This window comes from Gadus macrocephalus, chromosome 16, assembly GCF_031168955.1.
Source record: "Gadus macrocephalus chromosome 16, ASM3116895v1".
Lineage (NCBI taxonomy): Eukaryota > Metazoa > Chordata > Actinopteri > Gadiformes > Gadidae > Gadus > Gadus macrocephalus.
This window is the reverse complement of record NC_082397.1, coordinates 3,165,581-3,181,292: the sequence shown is the minus strand read 5'-3', so window position 1 is coordinate 3,181,292 and position 15,712 is coordinate 3,165,581. Positions and strand designations below refer to the sequence as shown.

Here is a 15,712-nt window from a genome sequence, read left to right as displayed (position 1 = left end):
CAGAGACATGGTGGGAGAGAGGGACAGAGAGAAGAAAAGGCTGAGAGCAATGTAGAAAGAGATGTGACGGAGATAGAAAGAGAGAGAGAAAGAGAGACAGAGAGAAAAAAAATGCTGAGAGCAATGTAGAAAGAGATGTGACGGAGATAGAAAGAGAGAGAGAAAGAGAGACAGAGCTGTTGCAACAGTCAGGTAACAAGCTAAAAACAGTAGCAACAGTTGCCTAACACTCAAGTCAAATGTATAGTTAAATCGTCTACTCTAGACCAAAATACACAGATGTTGAATTTACAGTTGTGAAACATTTCCAGAGTTCAATGACACAATGATGTCAATCAATTAGCGATGGAGGGAAAGCAGAAGTTAGTGACCCTGTAGTCCTCATGAATACACAGATATGTCAAGAGAACTAGACATTCCAACAAACCCAGCCACCTTTGTTAATCTTAAGTGGGTGAAGCTAAAGCTAAAAGACAGCAGGGAATGGTCATAAGTTCCAGCCGTGTTATGATATTTTTTGTGTTGCATGTGTTGCATTATGAGAAGTTAACAGAAAGGAAAGAAAATTAAGAGAGCATCTTCAAAAAAGAAAGGTTGAGAACAATAAACCCAAGCATCAGTGAACGCCAGGAAAGCCAACAGAGAGACCAAGCTCATCAGAGAACAAATCAAACAACGTGATGGAGCTCAGTGGCCATGATTAGGTCCTCAATATGGTCGTTTTTTGTGTTTCCATTGCAGCCGAGCTCCATGACTGAGGCCTCATAGCACTACACTCTACAACACAGCTGGTAGGAAGCCCCCTCAGACCCTGCCAACACACGCATACACGCGAGCGCACAAACACACACACACACATGCACACACACAGTATCCCATACACACACACACACACGCACACACACAAACGCACACTAGTGTTCTGATATAGGATTATATCTGAGACCAGTCCACCTTCCAGACGCCATTCTTATGCCTTTTAAGACAATCCGGCGGAGGCTACATGTACTGTAAGCAACGCTCGCTGACCATTCAGACACTGCTACTCATAAGCGACCGTACAGACACTGCTAGGTGTTTGCGCTGGGCGGACTATATGGATAACCAACAGTGTACAGGCTTAACCCCGTTTTTTTTTTTTTTAAATCATTATTCCGCTGTTTGCCTGGAGCAGAAACCTGGACACTGTGAGCATAGTGAGCCACAGTTAAACGCACACCAAGTCGTGTCAGACATGACCACGACTAGTGATGCTACGAACTGCAGGGATACAACACTACTGGTGCGTGTGTGTCTGTGTTTGTTCTGCAAGTATGTTTTTGTCTGATTGTTTTTTTGAGTGAGTGCAAGTGAGGGAGTGTTTTTGTGTGCATGTTCCTCCCTTTAGATGGTGTGGCAATGTGCACGCGTAAATGGGAGCCTGTTTTGGTGTGTGCCTACGCGTGTACCTTTTTTTTCCTCATTATCTAGTGTTTCTTGTGTCTTGCAGGAGAGCTAAAGCTAAACGCAACCCGAGCGCCCTCGGGGTTGCCATGCGGAGAGCACAGTGCACGTGCTCGTGCACAAACACATTCTAACCTCTCCGTCTCCTCCGCCCTAGCGCGCCGCATCCACAACCCCGACACAGCACATAAGGGAGAGAGAAGAGTTGAGAAGGGCAACGCTTCACTAGCGCAACGCTAGCTACAGGAGACGCTGACTAAAAGAGAAGCTAACCAGAGAGATGCTAACTAATGAGTCGCTATGTAAGGGAGATGCTAGCAGAGGGAACGCGAGCTGAAGAGATGCTAGCTAAAGAAACGCTAGCTAGACACGACGCTAGCTAAAGAGATGCTAGCTATAGAGTCGCTAGGTAAGAAGATGTTAGTAAAGGAGATGCTAGCTAGAGGACGTCAGTATCCTAATTCTTCATAGGGTACAAAGAGTCTTTTTTTTTAAATAAATTAAAATAAAAGGGTAATTGTATTTTTTTGAAATGAAATATTTGCAAAGGAACATTAGTAATGAAAAAAATAAATGTAATGGTACACAGACTGAATATCCAATAAATAAATAACCAAACAATCACATTGCAGGGAAATGGAAAAAAGTGAGTGAATTATGCGTTATTAGAGTTTAGCTTCATTGCGTGTGATACGATATGAATATCCCTGCGAAGGGAAGATTGTGATGACCTCACCTTGCTCATCTTACTCTTACTGTCAGCCGTTAGGAACGACATGTTGTTGATCTCATTCATCACCACAAAGTTCTGCTCCTCTCGCTTGAAGTTCTGTTCACCAAAAAGAGAGAGAGAGAGGGAGAGACAGACAATGAGAAAGAAAGGGAGAGAATGTTAGCCGTTACCGTATCACGATTTCATACGTTGACACTGAATATTCACTATGCTTTAATATAAGAGAGCCTTTCACTGTATGCTTTATTCGTGTTTGTGTCTGCTGTGATATTCATTGTTTGCTGTGTTTGCGTCCCTCAGATGGTCAACAGGAGAGATGTTGGTGCGACTCACGTGGGATTTGGACCAGAAGATGAACACCTCTCCCACCATCCTGAACAGCTCCTCGGCGTCGGGGTCAGGGCAGGTCAGCCACCGGGCCCTGGTGGAGGGGGTCACACAGAGGTCAAAGGTCGAAACCAACCTGACTGCAATACCTACCAGTCTAAAACATATCCAGAAGAGTCTTTGGTGGAGAGTAAATAACCCATGCTGCCTTTAGTGTACAGCGCAGGCGTTATACCTCAACAGAAGCCAGGGGTTCCCGCGGGGGATATGTACTACGATCAACAATTACTTATCAAACAAATAAATTAAATGATAATAATATTAAATTAATAAATAAGCAGCTTTTCAAAATAACACATGGAACAAGAACAGTGAATTAATTAGTGCAATTTTAATAAATATATATATATATTTTAAGAAATATGTATATATTCTATCAATACATATATATTTTTTGCTGACGTAGTTAGGGCGGCAGGCGGCCCCCTAAGCTGTTAAGTGCCCAGGTAAACCCCTCCAAGCATTGCGTGGAAGGAAGGAGAAGTACAAAGCCCAAAGTGTGCGACTCTGCCCAGGTACCTGTTGTTGTCCACGTAGCGGATCAGCAGCGGGTAGAGGGCGTACAGATCTCTGCAGAGCACGGCGAACTCGTCCCGGATGGTGCCGTCCTCGCTGTCCACCTCTGACTTGCCCTCCATGCGGAGGTGCTCCTCCTCCGCCACCACCTTCCCCGTCCGCTTCTTCAGCTTCTCCATGGTGGGGATGAAGTGGGACTTGAGCATCTCTGGCTTCGCCCGGCTCACGATGGGCTGGGCGAACACTGAGGCAGCGCGCACACGCACACACACACGCACGCACGCACGCACACACACACGCACGCACGCACTCAACACACACGCACACACACACACACACACGCACACACACACGCACGCACGCACGCACTCAACACGCACGCACACACACACACACACACACGCACACACAGACCGATGCGGAGCAGTAAGTCAAAGAGTCTTGGTCTGGATCCATGATCTTTCATTTAAAAAGACATTTAATTAATAAGCAGGCAACGGTTATCCGTGCAAAACTTTTGGTACCATAAACTGATCTCCTAAATCATCCGATTATAATTTGAATTCAACGTGGATACGAAGCAGACAGAAAAGATAGAAAATTTGATCCGATTTTTTGGATCCTGTTTTTACCTATTCTTTTTTTAGATGGTCCTTCAGTTTACTTTAGCAATTAGTTTAGTTTCTACTGTTACGTATTTTAAGCACATAAGCTGCCCCCACATAGCCACTAGGAAGCAGGATCGAACACACAAGCTGCTTTACCCTCACATAGCCACTAGGAAGCAGGATCGAACACATAAGCTGCAATAACTACTCCAGCCACAGATGGCAGCAACTTTAGACAGGTGAGGAGGGCGGAGCCACTACGTCACACCGGCCACGCCCACTCCACACAGGCCACGCCCACTTGACCCGATCACAGCGCAGAGTTCAGATTGAGGTGAGATGAGAGAGCTGATAGGCAGAACCGCGGAGAGACTCGGGCCTAAGCCCGGGTCTCGAAGTAGTTCACGATATTTCTCTCATACGCGTTAGATACAATTCCCTCCCTTTTGCTTCGTAGTTACCATACCGAAAGTTCAAAGCGACCAAGGATTGGACTACTTTCTTCAAAAAACGCAACACTACGGTTACTAAGTTTGGTTGCCAAGGTTCCAGGGCCCGTTAGGAGACCCACCTGCCAGCCTCTTCATCCAGGAGGCCTCGTCGATGCCCAGGTTGTTGACCACGATCTTCATGATGCTTCCCAGCAGCTGGTTGAGCTGCTCCGAGGTCACCCCCGTGCAGATCTGGCCCTCCAGCTCGGGGAAGTTCTCCAGGCCCCTCTCCCACCAGCGGGGCAGGTAGTTGCACAGCATGGGCAGCGTGATCTCGATCACGTGGGGCATCTCCGTGTAGCGGGCCCCCGACTCACTCAGCTCGCTGATCTCCTTTATCAGGACGTCCAGCTCCGGGATGTCCGGACACAGCTCCTCCACCTGGTTGGGGAGGCCCAGGACTGGGGGGGGGGGGGAGGAGGACAGGGAATGGAGTTGGTGGATTATTAAGTGTTATTTTGAATTTTCCTGTTCATGTTAAAATTCAAAATATTTAGCCTCAACATTAAAAGTACGTACAAAGGGCATGACTAAAATCGGCATAAAAGACAATAAAATTAATACAAATAATGATAATAAAATAAAATAAATAAATAATGCAATCAGTAGTTGGAAACTATGTCCATTCAATTGCACACAGTCATGCATGTCATGTGTTTTAAAAGCGATTGTATTTGCGGGAGACAGAGGCTGCACTGACTGGATCGCTCCCGGGGGGTCTTGGTGGTGTAGACGGTGAAGGCGTTGAACTCGTTGAGGGACGGCTCCAGGTACGCCACGGGCATGGCCGCCGCCAGGTTGGCCAGACACTCGCCCAAGGCGGGCCGCTGCCTGGAAGCACGCAAACAAACACACACAGGCAGAACCAGGGCATGAAGAGTCTGTCACTGGCTGCTATCTACAGTTACAAAATCGTAGAATTATTTAATCTGCAGTTCTTCTTTTGGTCGATATGGGGTTTATCGGAGGATTGGCGCCGCCCTCTCACATTCAGCCCAACTTGTCGGTTTGCATACTTGGGTTGGTCTGGATGTGCGACGAGCCAATGTTTTCCGATTATTATCGAGTCAATATTATAGGCACGGCTATTTTATGGCCTATTTTTTGACATTAAGGTGACAATCTCGAAAATCACAATTTCAGTGAATTAGGACCGATGGCAACAAAAACCTGAAAACATAAATAGCATAACTTTTCATTAATGAAACAATTTGAGCGTGTCATCTCACCTGCATGCATTATCAATTACGTATGCAAAACATGTTATCAAAGAAATGTCATCAAAGATTATCAAAAGAAAGTTATCAAAGAAATGTCTCTTTAAAAATGTGTGGTTCACCAATTCAACAGGTCTAAAATACCAATTAAGGCCAAGGAAGGGGGAAAGTGCAGTGATACGGGTCAGGAACACCAATTCATGTGTAAATATTCTCATCTTGTGATGTCTTTTGTGAATTGTGTGCTGCGATGGTTTGTCAATTTTTTTAGACTATTCTAATTTTGTTTGACCATTCTGCCACGATACGGGTGTACGGTGGAGGTATCCACCCACTTCTCTACGTGGGGTGTCTTCACAGTGCCCAGGGAGTAGATACTACACATGATCCGGTAGCAGGAGATCTGCAGGTCGTCCACTGCGGGAGGAAGAAGAGGAACGGACTATTTAACGATGCATTTGAGCATTTTGTCATTCAACAGTATGTAACGTTTGAATATATAGCCTGATAGAACATTCTAGAACATACTAGCATACAGAACGTTCTAGAGACAGCGGAATATGGAACATCCCAGAAACCCCTGGGAGAATGTAGAACATTCTAGAACCCAGGGGGGGCGTAGGCACTCTCACAGGAAGAGGAGGGGCTTACGGATAACGTCGTCTCCAAACTGGTGCTGAGCGATGTGGTCGAAGAAGGTGGTGAGGACGGGCAGCAGGGCGATGGTGGTGTAGTTGATGTTCTGGGATACGCCCTTGACCTGCTTGCAGACACACATAAGCAATCACACGCAGGTACACGCGCAGCGCCAATCGGACCCAGGGACATGCAAACACAAGCACACACGCAGCAACATGGGCTTGCACATAAGGACACACAGATGACGACACACAAATGAAGAAACATGCAAATGGGGACACACACACACACATAGAAGCGTGCAAACACGTAAAAAGAGGCACACACAAGCACACACACACACACGCACACCCTCACACAAGCACACACACTCGCACGCACACCCTCACACAAGCACACACACAGACGCACACCCTCACACAAGCACACACACAGACGCGCACCCTCACACAAGCACACACACACACTCACTCTCACACACACAGACACACACACACACACACACACACACACCCACACACAAAGATACACACAAAGACACACATAAAGAAACACACACGATTATAAGTATCGGCTCTCTGAGGTGAAGCGGTCCTGTATCTCGGGGGCCACCTCAGAGGGCCCTTGAGCAGTTAGGGTCAAAGGTCACCAGGGATTAGGGTGGACAGTCACAGGGGGTTTGGGGGCCCCCCTGGGGTTAGGGGGGTCCCCAGGGGGGGTCACTGTGGCCGGGGTTCAGACCTGATTCCTGCTGGACACCTTGCCCAGCTTCAGGTTCTCCACCATCTTCTCGATGTCGTCCGCCGCGCACTCAAAGAACTGCCGGAGGCACGCCTTGACGATCTCGGGTCCCGACTTCATCACCGTCCTGAGCGACACAACACAGGCCGACAGAGAGGAAGGTGAGGGACACCGTGAGTGTACACACACACACACACACACACACACACACACACACACAGAACAACACATTACATCTGAAGGGAAGTGTTGCAAAGATGGCGGACTGTTTCAGAGGGCTGAATTAGCCCGAGAACAAGACATAGCTGCGAGCTCATGTTTTATGCATATTTGTTTTCCCTCCGCTCGTGGGGACAGATTTCTAGCAGACCTGGCCCGGGTCGGGCCAATCACAACCGTTTATCTGATATGGGGCGGGTTTAATACGATGTAGAGGGGCGCCCTATTGTGGCACTGTTGAGTCATCTTCATAAACAAGCTCGTCTTCACAAAGCTTCATGAGGTTTAGGTTTGAATCTGTCTGACTTTCGTTGTCGTTACTGATGTAAATAGTTAGCGGTTTTCGTAGAAAATGTTCAGTTCAGTGTTCAACTGGTGAATCAGTCGGGTGGTTTAGGGTAACCTGGTGTATCTATTGGTGTGTGACCTGTGGGTTTTGTCTCAGTCTTACCTGGCATCCAGAGAACGTGACAGGATGTGGAGACAGTTGACCACAGCGCCTGCGTCCGTTCCTGCAAACACACACACAGACGATGCGTCATCACAGCGGCTTAAAAACCGAAATGTCTACCAAACCTTCATAATGATAAGAAATGCACTTAGAACACTGTTAGTATAATATAGTATTAAAGTATTTAGTTTTAGTCACAACAAACAGCATACAAACATATTTATCGATAACATATTAGTATGTGAAAACTTTGGCATTTATTCGAATTAATTAGACTTGACTTATTTGTGTATTCCTTAATTAGATAAGCTTTCATGTAAAACATTGGGTGATGATATCGTGGTCTGTACTGTGGCTTTGCTTCATGATCACATGACGGTGGTGAATGGAACAAAGGGGGGTGAAGGAGTGAAGCAAGCTGGGCTGCACCACACTGAGAGAGCCTGACACAAATACACACACATGCTGATGTGTGCAGACCTGAACACTGAAGGCCTACAACACACACACACACACACACACACACACACACACACACACACACACACACACACACACACACACACACACACACACACACACACACACACACACACACACACACACACACACACACACACACACGCCTATCCACCCTTCACACTTAATTAGGTTGCAGTGACACCAAAGCCAAAGCAGAGAGGCTAGAGAGAATGATTCGTAAGGATCACACAAAGAGAGAGGAGAGCAGAGGAGAGGAGGGAAGAGGAGAAGAGAAGAGAAGAGAGGAGAGGAGAGGAGAGGAGAGGAGAGGAGAGGAGAGCAGGGCAGCGAAAGAGGGAAATTAGAAAACAGAGAGATTAGAGAAAGGGGGAGAGGTGATTTGCTGGAAGGTAAAGATGTATCTTTGAAATGATTTGATCCGGTTAGTACAAAGTACAAGGTACAGTGAAAAGCAAAAGAAAGAAAGAAAAAAGGAACGAAAGAACGAAAGAAAGAACAAAAGAACAAAGGAAAGAGAGCTTCCACCATGCAGGTTCTTACCAAATAGAGAAACTCTGTGTCTCACCAGAGCGGCCAACTTACAGAAGATACTGATGTCAGAGGAGGAAGAAACAGACAACAACGCAAAAAAAAACACAGACAAACAGAAAACAAACAGAAAGACGAGGGGAAGGTGTAGGAGGAAGTGGGGGGTCAATGGATGTAAGAATACAGGATTAAACCGTAAGGAGACAAGCAAAGGGAAGAAGGTAGGATATGGTAAAACACAGTGAAAGAATACAGAGAGGAGAAGAGGATCCAACGCCTCAGGTGCACAGCACTCACAATGTTAACGATGCTAACATTGCTATCGAGAGAATAGTTTGGAGATTATTGGCTTCAGTTGGCTGGTATTTTCCGGCTCACCTTGCGATCATCTCCTTCTCCTTGTTGGAGGAGTGACCCCCGCTGCCCAGTACCTTGGCCGGCGTGGACAGGAAGTAGAGACAGTGGTTCTTGAAGTACTGGTTTATCAGCGGCAACAGAATCTGTAAAGACCAACGGAAAAGGTAAACCCTCAAACATATACTGCCGGGATTGTCAGGAAATCATAAAATTCGCCATTTTGTCACTGTTAAAGGTCCCCTGGCATGCTACTTTATGGATGCTTCCTCCATGTCGCGGTTCATGTTCTTCAGGGAGTCAAAGCCAAAGTTCCTTGCCCCCAATTCCTTCTCAACCATGGCTGAGATAACCTCCACTACGAGTCTCGTTGTGGAAACACCGGAGACGTCAGAGAACCAACGTGTTATGCGCCATAACACTAACAGCAGAACGGTTATCCAAATAACAAAGAACTGTACAACACTTGCGTTACAGTGTGTGTAATCACACACACACACACACACACACACACACACACACACACATGTGGCGCTTGCATGGTCGTAGCTCATTGTCTCATTGGCAGGCCAAATTCTATGGGCAGAGAGGGGAGGTAGCTTGGCCCCTTATGACGACATATGGGGCCACATTCCTAATCAGCGCGCCTGAGCTTCCATTTTTTCAAAGGCGAGCAGGATACCTAGTGCTCGTTTTACACCGAACGCAAGTTTTAGCCACTGGGGGACCATAGGCAGGCTAGGGGAACTCATACTAATGTTAGAAAACCTCATAGGGTGAGATTTTCATGCCATGGGACCTTTAAATAAAATGGGGATAACAAGCCCCCCCTCCTCAAATTTAAGCTTTAACAGGGGGTTCACTCACACTTTAACAGAAATATAAAACCATTGGGACAAGTGTTATTATGAACTTTATTAATTAACCCCAACGGAAAATACAGGATGTATAAGGGTAGCATGGATGGGCAAGAGTTGAGTTTCATTTTACAGCAGGGAGGCCAATTCATTAATGTTACTGTTGAACTGTTTCTCACCTTGGCAAAGAATTTGATCTCCTGCTCATGAGGGGATTTCTCTACTCTTCCACTGCTCACCACCGCCTCTGTAAGAAAACACATAAAAAAGTCTTGCATTACAACAAGATTATTATATTGAGTGTCTTGTTCAATTATTATGCCATTCAGTGAGACGGCAAAGTGATGCAATCTCGAACATCAGCCTTGTCCTAATGTGAGGGTTGCTTTATGTCTGCTGTAACTTGGAATACTTGTTGGTTATTATTATTTAATTCAGAGAAATTAGTGCGCTTATATGCCGTCCTTTATTACAATCCTCCGATTGGTCGTTCCGCAGGATGGCATCGTTGCCATCAGCCACACTGAAAGATATCAGCAAACCTTTTGGACAATGCTGAACTTCGGTGAACGGCTGGAATTTTTTAAGAACCTTAAACAGAGGATATAACGTTGTTGCCTTTGTGTGCAGTTCGCAGTTCGCAGTTCGTAGAAAGTAACGACTGGCAACAACGCCCAAAAAGTCAAAGGGACCGTTTCAAGTGACTTGGGTAAAAGCTTTTACCCGGACAAGAAAAGACAATTTCAATGTAAATGTGTTGGAGCCCTTTAACCAAATAGATTATTGTGACCCAGTCATTCGAACGAGGGCAGAAGCCGGTGGGACACCACAGTACCGAGGTGGGCGATGAACTCCTGGGCGATGTCCATCCACTTGAGGAGCTTCTGGAGGAATCCGTAAGCGAAGCGCTTCTCGATGGAGGAGATGTCCTGCTCCATATCCTTAGGGCCCCTGCGTCACCACCCAGACAACGGCATGGTGGAGAGGAGAAGGGATGAAGAAGTTAACACATCTCCAAAACTCCCCAAACACCAGGGGGAAGAATCCTTGAGAAGGACCGCACAGAGAGAGCTCCCTCGAGGTTGGGTCGGGTGTCATCGCTGGTGAACGCACCTGATGTTCCTCATTAGGGATGCACCGAATATTCGGCCACCGAAAATGGCCCAAAACATAATTTTCGGTTTCGGCCGAAGGAGTAAAACGGCCGAAAAAAATACACAGAACATTTAAAAAAAATAAAATAATTCAATTTGTTTTAAACATTTATTTAACGGTACATTGTTCTTAAATTCTTGCTATAAGGTCTGCTGGTATGTTAGAAAACATTCAGTATTAAATAAATATTTATTTGTAATTGAAATATCAAATTTGTAATTGATTTTTTTTATTGAAAAGCAAGACAAAAAAGATTATAAAGGACATTTAATTGTTTGATTTATGCAATGGTGAAAAATTAAAGCTAAATGAATGAAAAACAGCAAAAGCCACATTCGGTATTCGGTTTCGGCTTTCGGCCAACTGTTTCAGTATATTTTCGGTTTCGGCGAAGAATTTTCATTTCGGTGCATCCCTAGCCCTCATGGTAGAACAAGGCATGCGTTGGCACCCACCTAGTGACGGCGTATCCGTTGAGCTGGAGGAACTTGAGCAGATCCTGAGCCTTCTCTCGATCTCGGGCCTTCTCCTTGGCCGTCAAGGTGTCATACGGGACGAGGAGGGGATGGGTGCCTCCGCCTGCCACGAGAGGAAACGGAGAGCCCAGCTTCAATATCAACACACTGGAGTCCCCTGCAGTGACATCCTGTTCTGCAGCACAACGTTGAGCTTCCACGCCAAATAAATGTATAGATTGTTCGTAATTTGTAGAGGTTGGGAATCAAATGTCATTCAGGCCGGGGGACAGTATTCAAATTGTGTGTTTTTATTAGCTGGTGGGTAGTGTAGTCAATATACAATTAAAATCATGTTGATAAAATATGATATGATAGACATGAGGTGGAGGCGATTAGCTGAGAGGGGAGTGAGGTTTGGCTGAACTCAAACAAAAAAAAGGAAAACATGGTGCTTCTGTGACGATCGATAGCCAATCGAGTTCGGTATCGGTGGAGTCTGACCTTTGGACATGAGCTCCATCTTCTTCTTGCGACCCCAGGTGTTGTGGTAGTTCTCAGCCAGCTGCTCAGCCATCGACTGGAGGAAACACAAAGTTAGGCCCAATCCCATTTCTACCCCTTACCCTTCCCCCTTGTTTTGAAGGGGAAGGGGAAGGGGAAGGGGTAAGGGGTAGAAATGGGATTGGGCCTTAATCTAGACTTCATCTAAACACACAAAGGTATGCGCAATTAGATTGAAACAAACAACATTAATATATAAATGCAGACCAGACCAGGTGGGCCCTGGGAGTGAGGTGGGCCCTGGGAGTGAGGTGGGCCCTTAGAGAGAGGAGGGCCCTATGAGAGAGGTGGGCCCTATGAGAGAGGAGGGCCCTGTGAAAGAGGTGGGCCCTGTGAGAGAGGTGGGCCCTGTGAACGAGGTGGGCCCTGTGAACGAGGTGGGCCCTGTGAACGAGGTGGGCCCTGTGAACGAGGTGGGCCCTGTGTGTGAGGTGGGCCCTGTGAGAGAGGTGGGCCCTGTGAGAGAGGAGGCCCCTGTGACGGAGGAGTACCTGGAGCTCTCTGGAGAGGGCCATGGCCGTGATGTCAATTGGCTGGGGATTGTAGCCGTGGCTTGGGTCATACGTGGCCTGCAGACAAACACACACAAAAACACACACACACGCACACAAGGATTAGGAGGGGCAACTCCTGCCTACCTGAGCAGCCTGATAGATATCTATCTCTATCTCCTGATTACCGTACATTATTTTTTATCTTCTGTGCTCCTAAATAACAAAAGAGCTCTATCTCCTACTGCTTACCTGAGTGGTCTGATAGTCACCTCTATCTCCTACTGCCTACCTGGGCGGTCTGATAGTCACCTTTATCTCCTACTGCTTACCTGGTCGGTCTGATAGTCACCTCTATCTCCTACTGCTTACCTGGGCGGTCTGAGAGTCACCTCTATCTCCTACTGCTTACCTGGGCGGTCTGATAGTCACCTCTATCTCCTACTGCTTACCTGGGCGGTCTGATAGTCACCTCTATCTCCTACTGCTTACCTGGGCGGTCTGAGAGTCACCTCTATCTCCTACAGCCTACCTGGGCGGTCTGAGAGATCTTGCGTGTGGCGGTGGTCTTCTCCACCTCCACCTCCCCTTCTCTGGACTTATCCATGGTCCACTCCCACGCAATCATGGCCTTCACAGACTCCTTGATGGGCCAGCGGTAGATCTCCTTGTCCTGAGGCACACACACACACACACACACACACACACACACACACACACACACACACACACACACACACACACACACACACACACACACACACACACACACACACACACACACACACACACACAAACACCGGGGAAGGGGTTACGTCACAAGGATATCAGATCCTCATCCGATCGCAGACAGCCTGGCGATGACATCACCTTCTCAGAGAAGGTCTTGTAGGGTCTCAGCATATGGTGGGTCTTGGCGTTCTCGTCCAGGATCTCCCCGTACGTCCAGTTGTTCTGGATCTACGCACAGGGAGGATACGGTGGCAGCATGGTACTAGTATAGACAGCATAACATCATTACGAACAACATAGTATAGATCAGAATACAAAACAGAGTAGAACAAATGAACTAGAATGGGAGAGACTAGTAGAAGTAGAAGTAGAATTTGGAATAGAATATACTAGAAGAGAATTGTGAATAGAATAGAAGAAACTAGAATATACCAAAACATGAGAGATATCAGGACAAACGTATGAATAAGGGATGAAGAGTTATCGATTTGTCTCTGACCTTCTCAAAGGCCCACTTGTCATGGGTGTACTCTGCAAACTTATTGATGAAGCCATCCAGTCGCTCTGGGATGATGGTGCTGTTAATCAATCAATCAATCAATCAGTCAGTCGATCAATATCACTGTAATACTGTAGGAAATATCAATCAATATCTAACTCCTTATAATAAACCAAAACCTGCAAGTAACATGAGTTTGCGATATGTAGTAGTACAATCTTCTAAATTGTTGACCAACTCTTATCCTAATCTATCAATCAATAATCCCTCGATTTTATCTACTTCTTTTATTTGCAATAAGCACCATGAACCTCACAGTCTTATTATGTGAAAACAACTAAACGCTCATTCAACAAGGAGCCACCAATGCCGTAACCCTTAAGAAGTGTGCCTCATTAAAGACAGCACATGCTCACTTGGTGGTCTCTACGGGCTTGGGGTCAAAGTTCCCCTCTGCGTCGACCGACGCCTTCTTCTCGGTGACAGAGAAGCTGGCGTCCACGTAGTCTGGGGGGATGGCGCCCGCGATGGCACAGATACACGGCATGGCGATCTTGAAGAGCTCTGCGTCGAATTTCTGGACAAACAAGAGAAGAGGTGAAGTATTCCCAATGCTGTCTAATGCATCCTCCTACGGACGTGGACTATCCGAAAAATTAAAACCGGAAGTTGCGCGCGCATTTTCTGGTGTTGTGTCAGTCAGGAATGCTTATTAAACAAAAGATTTATTTCTCAACGTATCTATCATTTTAACCATGTCAATTCAACCGTGTTCAGTGCCCATAGGTTTAACATGTAAGAGTTTGGAAAAGTTCAACTGCCTTTGAGAGCCAGGGCGCATGACCAAAACAAATAAAATGGAGGCGACGTTCCGCTTAGTGTCCACGCAGGGTGTGTCGTGGTCACCTTGTGAGCCAGAGACTCGACGATGCCCCAGAACAGCTTGCGGGTCAGATGCAGCTCCTCCTCCGACGTCACGCCGAAGTTGCCCCAGCCGTTTGGGAGGCAGTAGTACTTCCAGCAGCGCTCATAATGATTTGTCAATAGCTGGACAAATCAGAGCACACATAGGATACATAGGATAGACGTCAACCGGATTACGGTCAAAAGAATTTCAATACATTACTCAATATTAGTTTAATAATGGAGGATATTTTCAGAGTTTCCTTTCTGGGATGATTAAAGTACTGTCTCATCTTAAATAGCCATCTCCAAATATCCCATTGAATGCATCGATAGGTTAACGTCATGACGTGAGAAGGCCTCTGTCACACTAAATTTGTACCGGCTGCCAAATTTGTACCGGGCGCGTCATCCATACGTAATCCACTCCAAATCTGCCTGGCAACGGACGATCGCGTCGAATGACGTGAACATTCGCGAACCTTCTATCTAGCGATCCGTTATCTGTATTGTGCTATTTCGTCCTTGACCTGCTTTAAACACTCAGTTTACTTGCTAAATTTGATTAAAAAATTAAATACAAAACAAATATAAAGTGAAAACAAGTGTTATCTGACATCAACATCAGTTATTAGTCACACGGAGCATGCGCAGTTGGATTGGCGCGCTGCATGTGGATGTCTGTTCCGGGTTAAGAATGTGACAAGGTTAATGTTACCTCATGGATGGGTCATGAATATAAAGCCCTTCTCTTCAAGATACATCGTGTGTTTATTAAGGAACCCAACAAAACATTACATTATCTAGAGATCCGTTAACTGTATTATGTTATTTTCGTCTTTGGCAACATGAGCGCGAATGTTTTTTTAAAACCTGCCCGGCAACGGACGACGCGATCATCTGCTGACAGGCAGGCTTGGAATGGATTACGTATGGATGACGCGCCCGGTACAAATTTGGCAGCCGGTACAAATTTAGGGTGACACCTCCACCTCCTTGGTCAAACATCCCGTTAAAAGTGGACATTGGTCAGTAACCTATGATGAGGCGGTGTACCTTCAGGGGCATCTTAGCGTGCTCGTTGAGGATGGGAACGTCAAACACCAGCCGCCTCAGGAGGTGCTGCAGCATGGAGGGCCGCAGGTACCTGGTCACACGGGGAAATGGGTCAAGAACATCAGCGGTATACCGGGATCATCCTGGTCACATGATTCAAGGGGGGTGAGAGGGGTAAGAGAGGGTGAGC

General features: G+C 46.5%; 1 protein-coding gene across 8 annotated transcripts in view; it reads right to left on the bottom strand.

The window, feature by feature from the left end:
* ryr1b (ryanodine receptor 1b (skeletal)) overlaps nucleotides 1–15,712 on the bottom strand; it is a 102,210-nt gene that overhangs the window by 29,928 nt on the left and 56,570 nt on the right. For 3 of the 8 annotated variants that reach the window (XM_060076432.1, XM_060076437.1, XM_060076435.1), the window contains exons 50-72: nucleotides 15,523–15,613; nucleotides 14,470–14,610; nucleotides 13,980–14,140; nucleotides 13,564–13,642; nucleotides 13,203–13,292; nucleotides 12,865–13,005; nucleotides 12,333–12,410; nucleotides 11,782–11,857; nucleotides 11,278–11,401; nucleotides 10,503–10,618; nucleotides 9,847–9,914; nucleotides 8,835–8,956; nucleotides 8,469–8,518; nucleotides 7,446–7,506; nucleotides 6,776–6,902; nucleotides 6,047–6,158; nucleotides 5,731–5,812; nucleotides 4,879–5,009; nucleotides 4,259–4,579; nucleotides 3,083–3,323; nucleotides 2,510–2,597; nucleotides 2,180–2,272; nucleotides 1,579–1,596 (exon numbers count right to left, since the gene is read on the bottom strand). In XM_060076432.1, the coding sequence (XP_059932415.1) occupies nucleotides 1,579–1,596; nucleotides 2,180–2,272; nucleotides 2,510–2,597; nucleotides 3,083–3,323; nucleotides 4,259–4,579; nucleotides 4,879–5,009; nucleotides 5,731–5,812; nucleotides 6,047–6,158; nucleotides 6,776–6,902; nucleotides 7,446–7,506; nucleotides 8,469–8,518; nucleotides 8,835–8,956; nucleotides 9,847–9,914; nucleotides 10,503–10,618; nucleotides 11,278–11,401; nucleotides 11,782–11,857; nucleotides 12,333–12,410; nucleotides 12,865–13,005; nucleotides 13,203–13,292; nucleotides 13,564–13,642; nucleotides 13,980–14,140; nucleotides 14,470–14,610; nucleotides 15,523–15,613 (2,611 nt within the window). The remainder of the gene's footprint in view (nucleotides 1–1,578; nucleotides 1,597–2,179; nucleotides 2,273–2,509; nucleotides 2,598–3,082; nucleotides 3,324–4,258; nucleotides 4,580–4,878; nucleotides 5,010–5,730; nucleotides 5,813–6,046; nucleotides 6,159–6,775; nucleotides 6,903–7,445; nucleotides 7,507–8,468; nucleotides 8,519–8,834; nucleotides 8,957–9,846; nucleotides 9,915–10,502; nucleotides 10,619–11,277; nucleotides 11,402–11,781; nucleotides 11,858–12,332; nucleotides 12,411–12,864; nucleotides 13,006–13,202; nucleotides 13,293–13,563; nucleotides 13,643–13,979; nucleotides 14,141–14,469; nucleotides 14,611–15,522; nucleotides 15,614–15,712) is intronic. The other 5 variants (XM_060076439.1, XM_060076436.1, XM_060076438.1 and 2 more) reach the window with 3 other exon arrangements.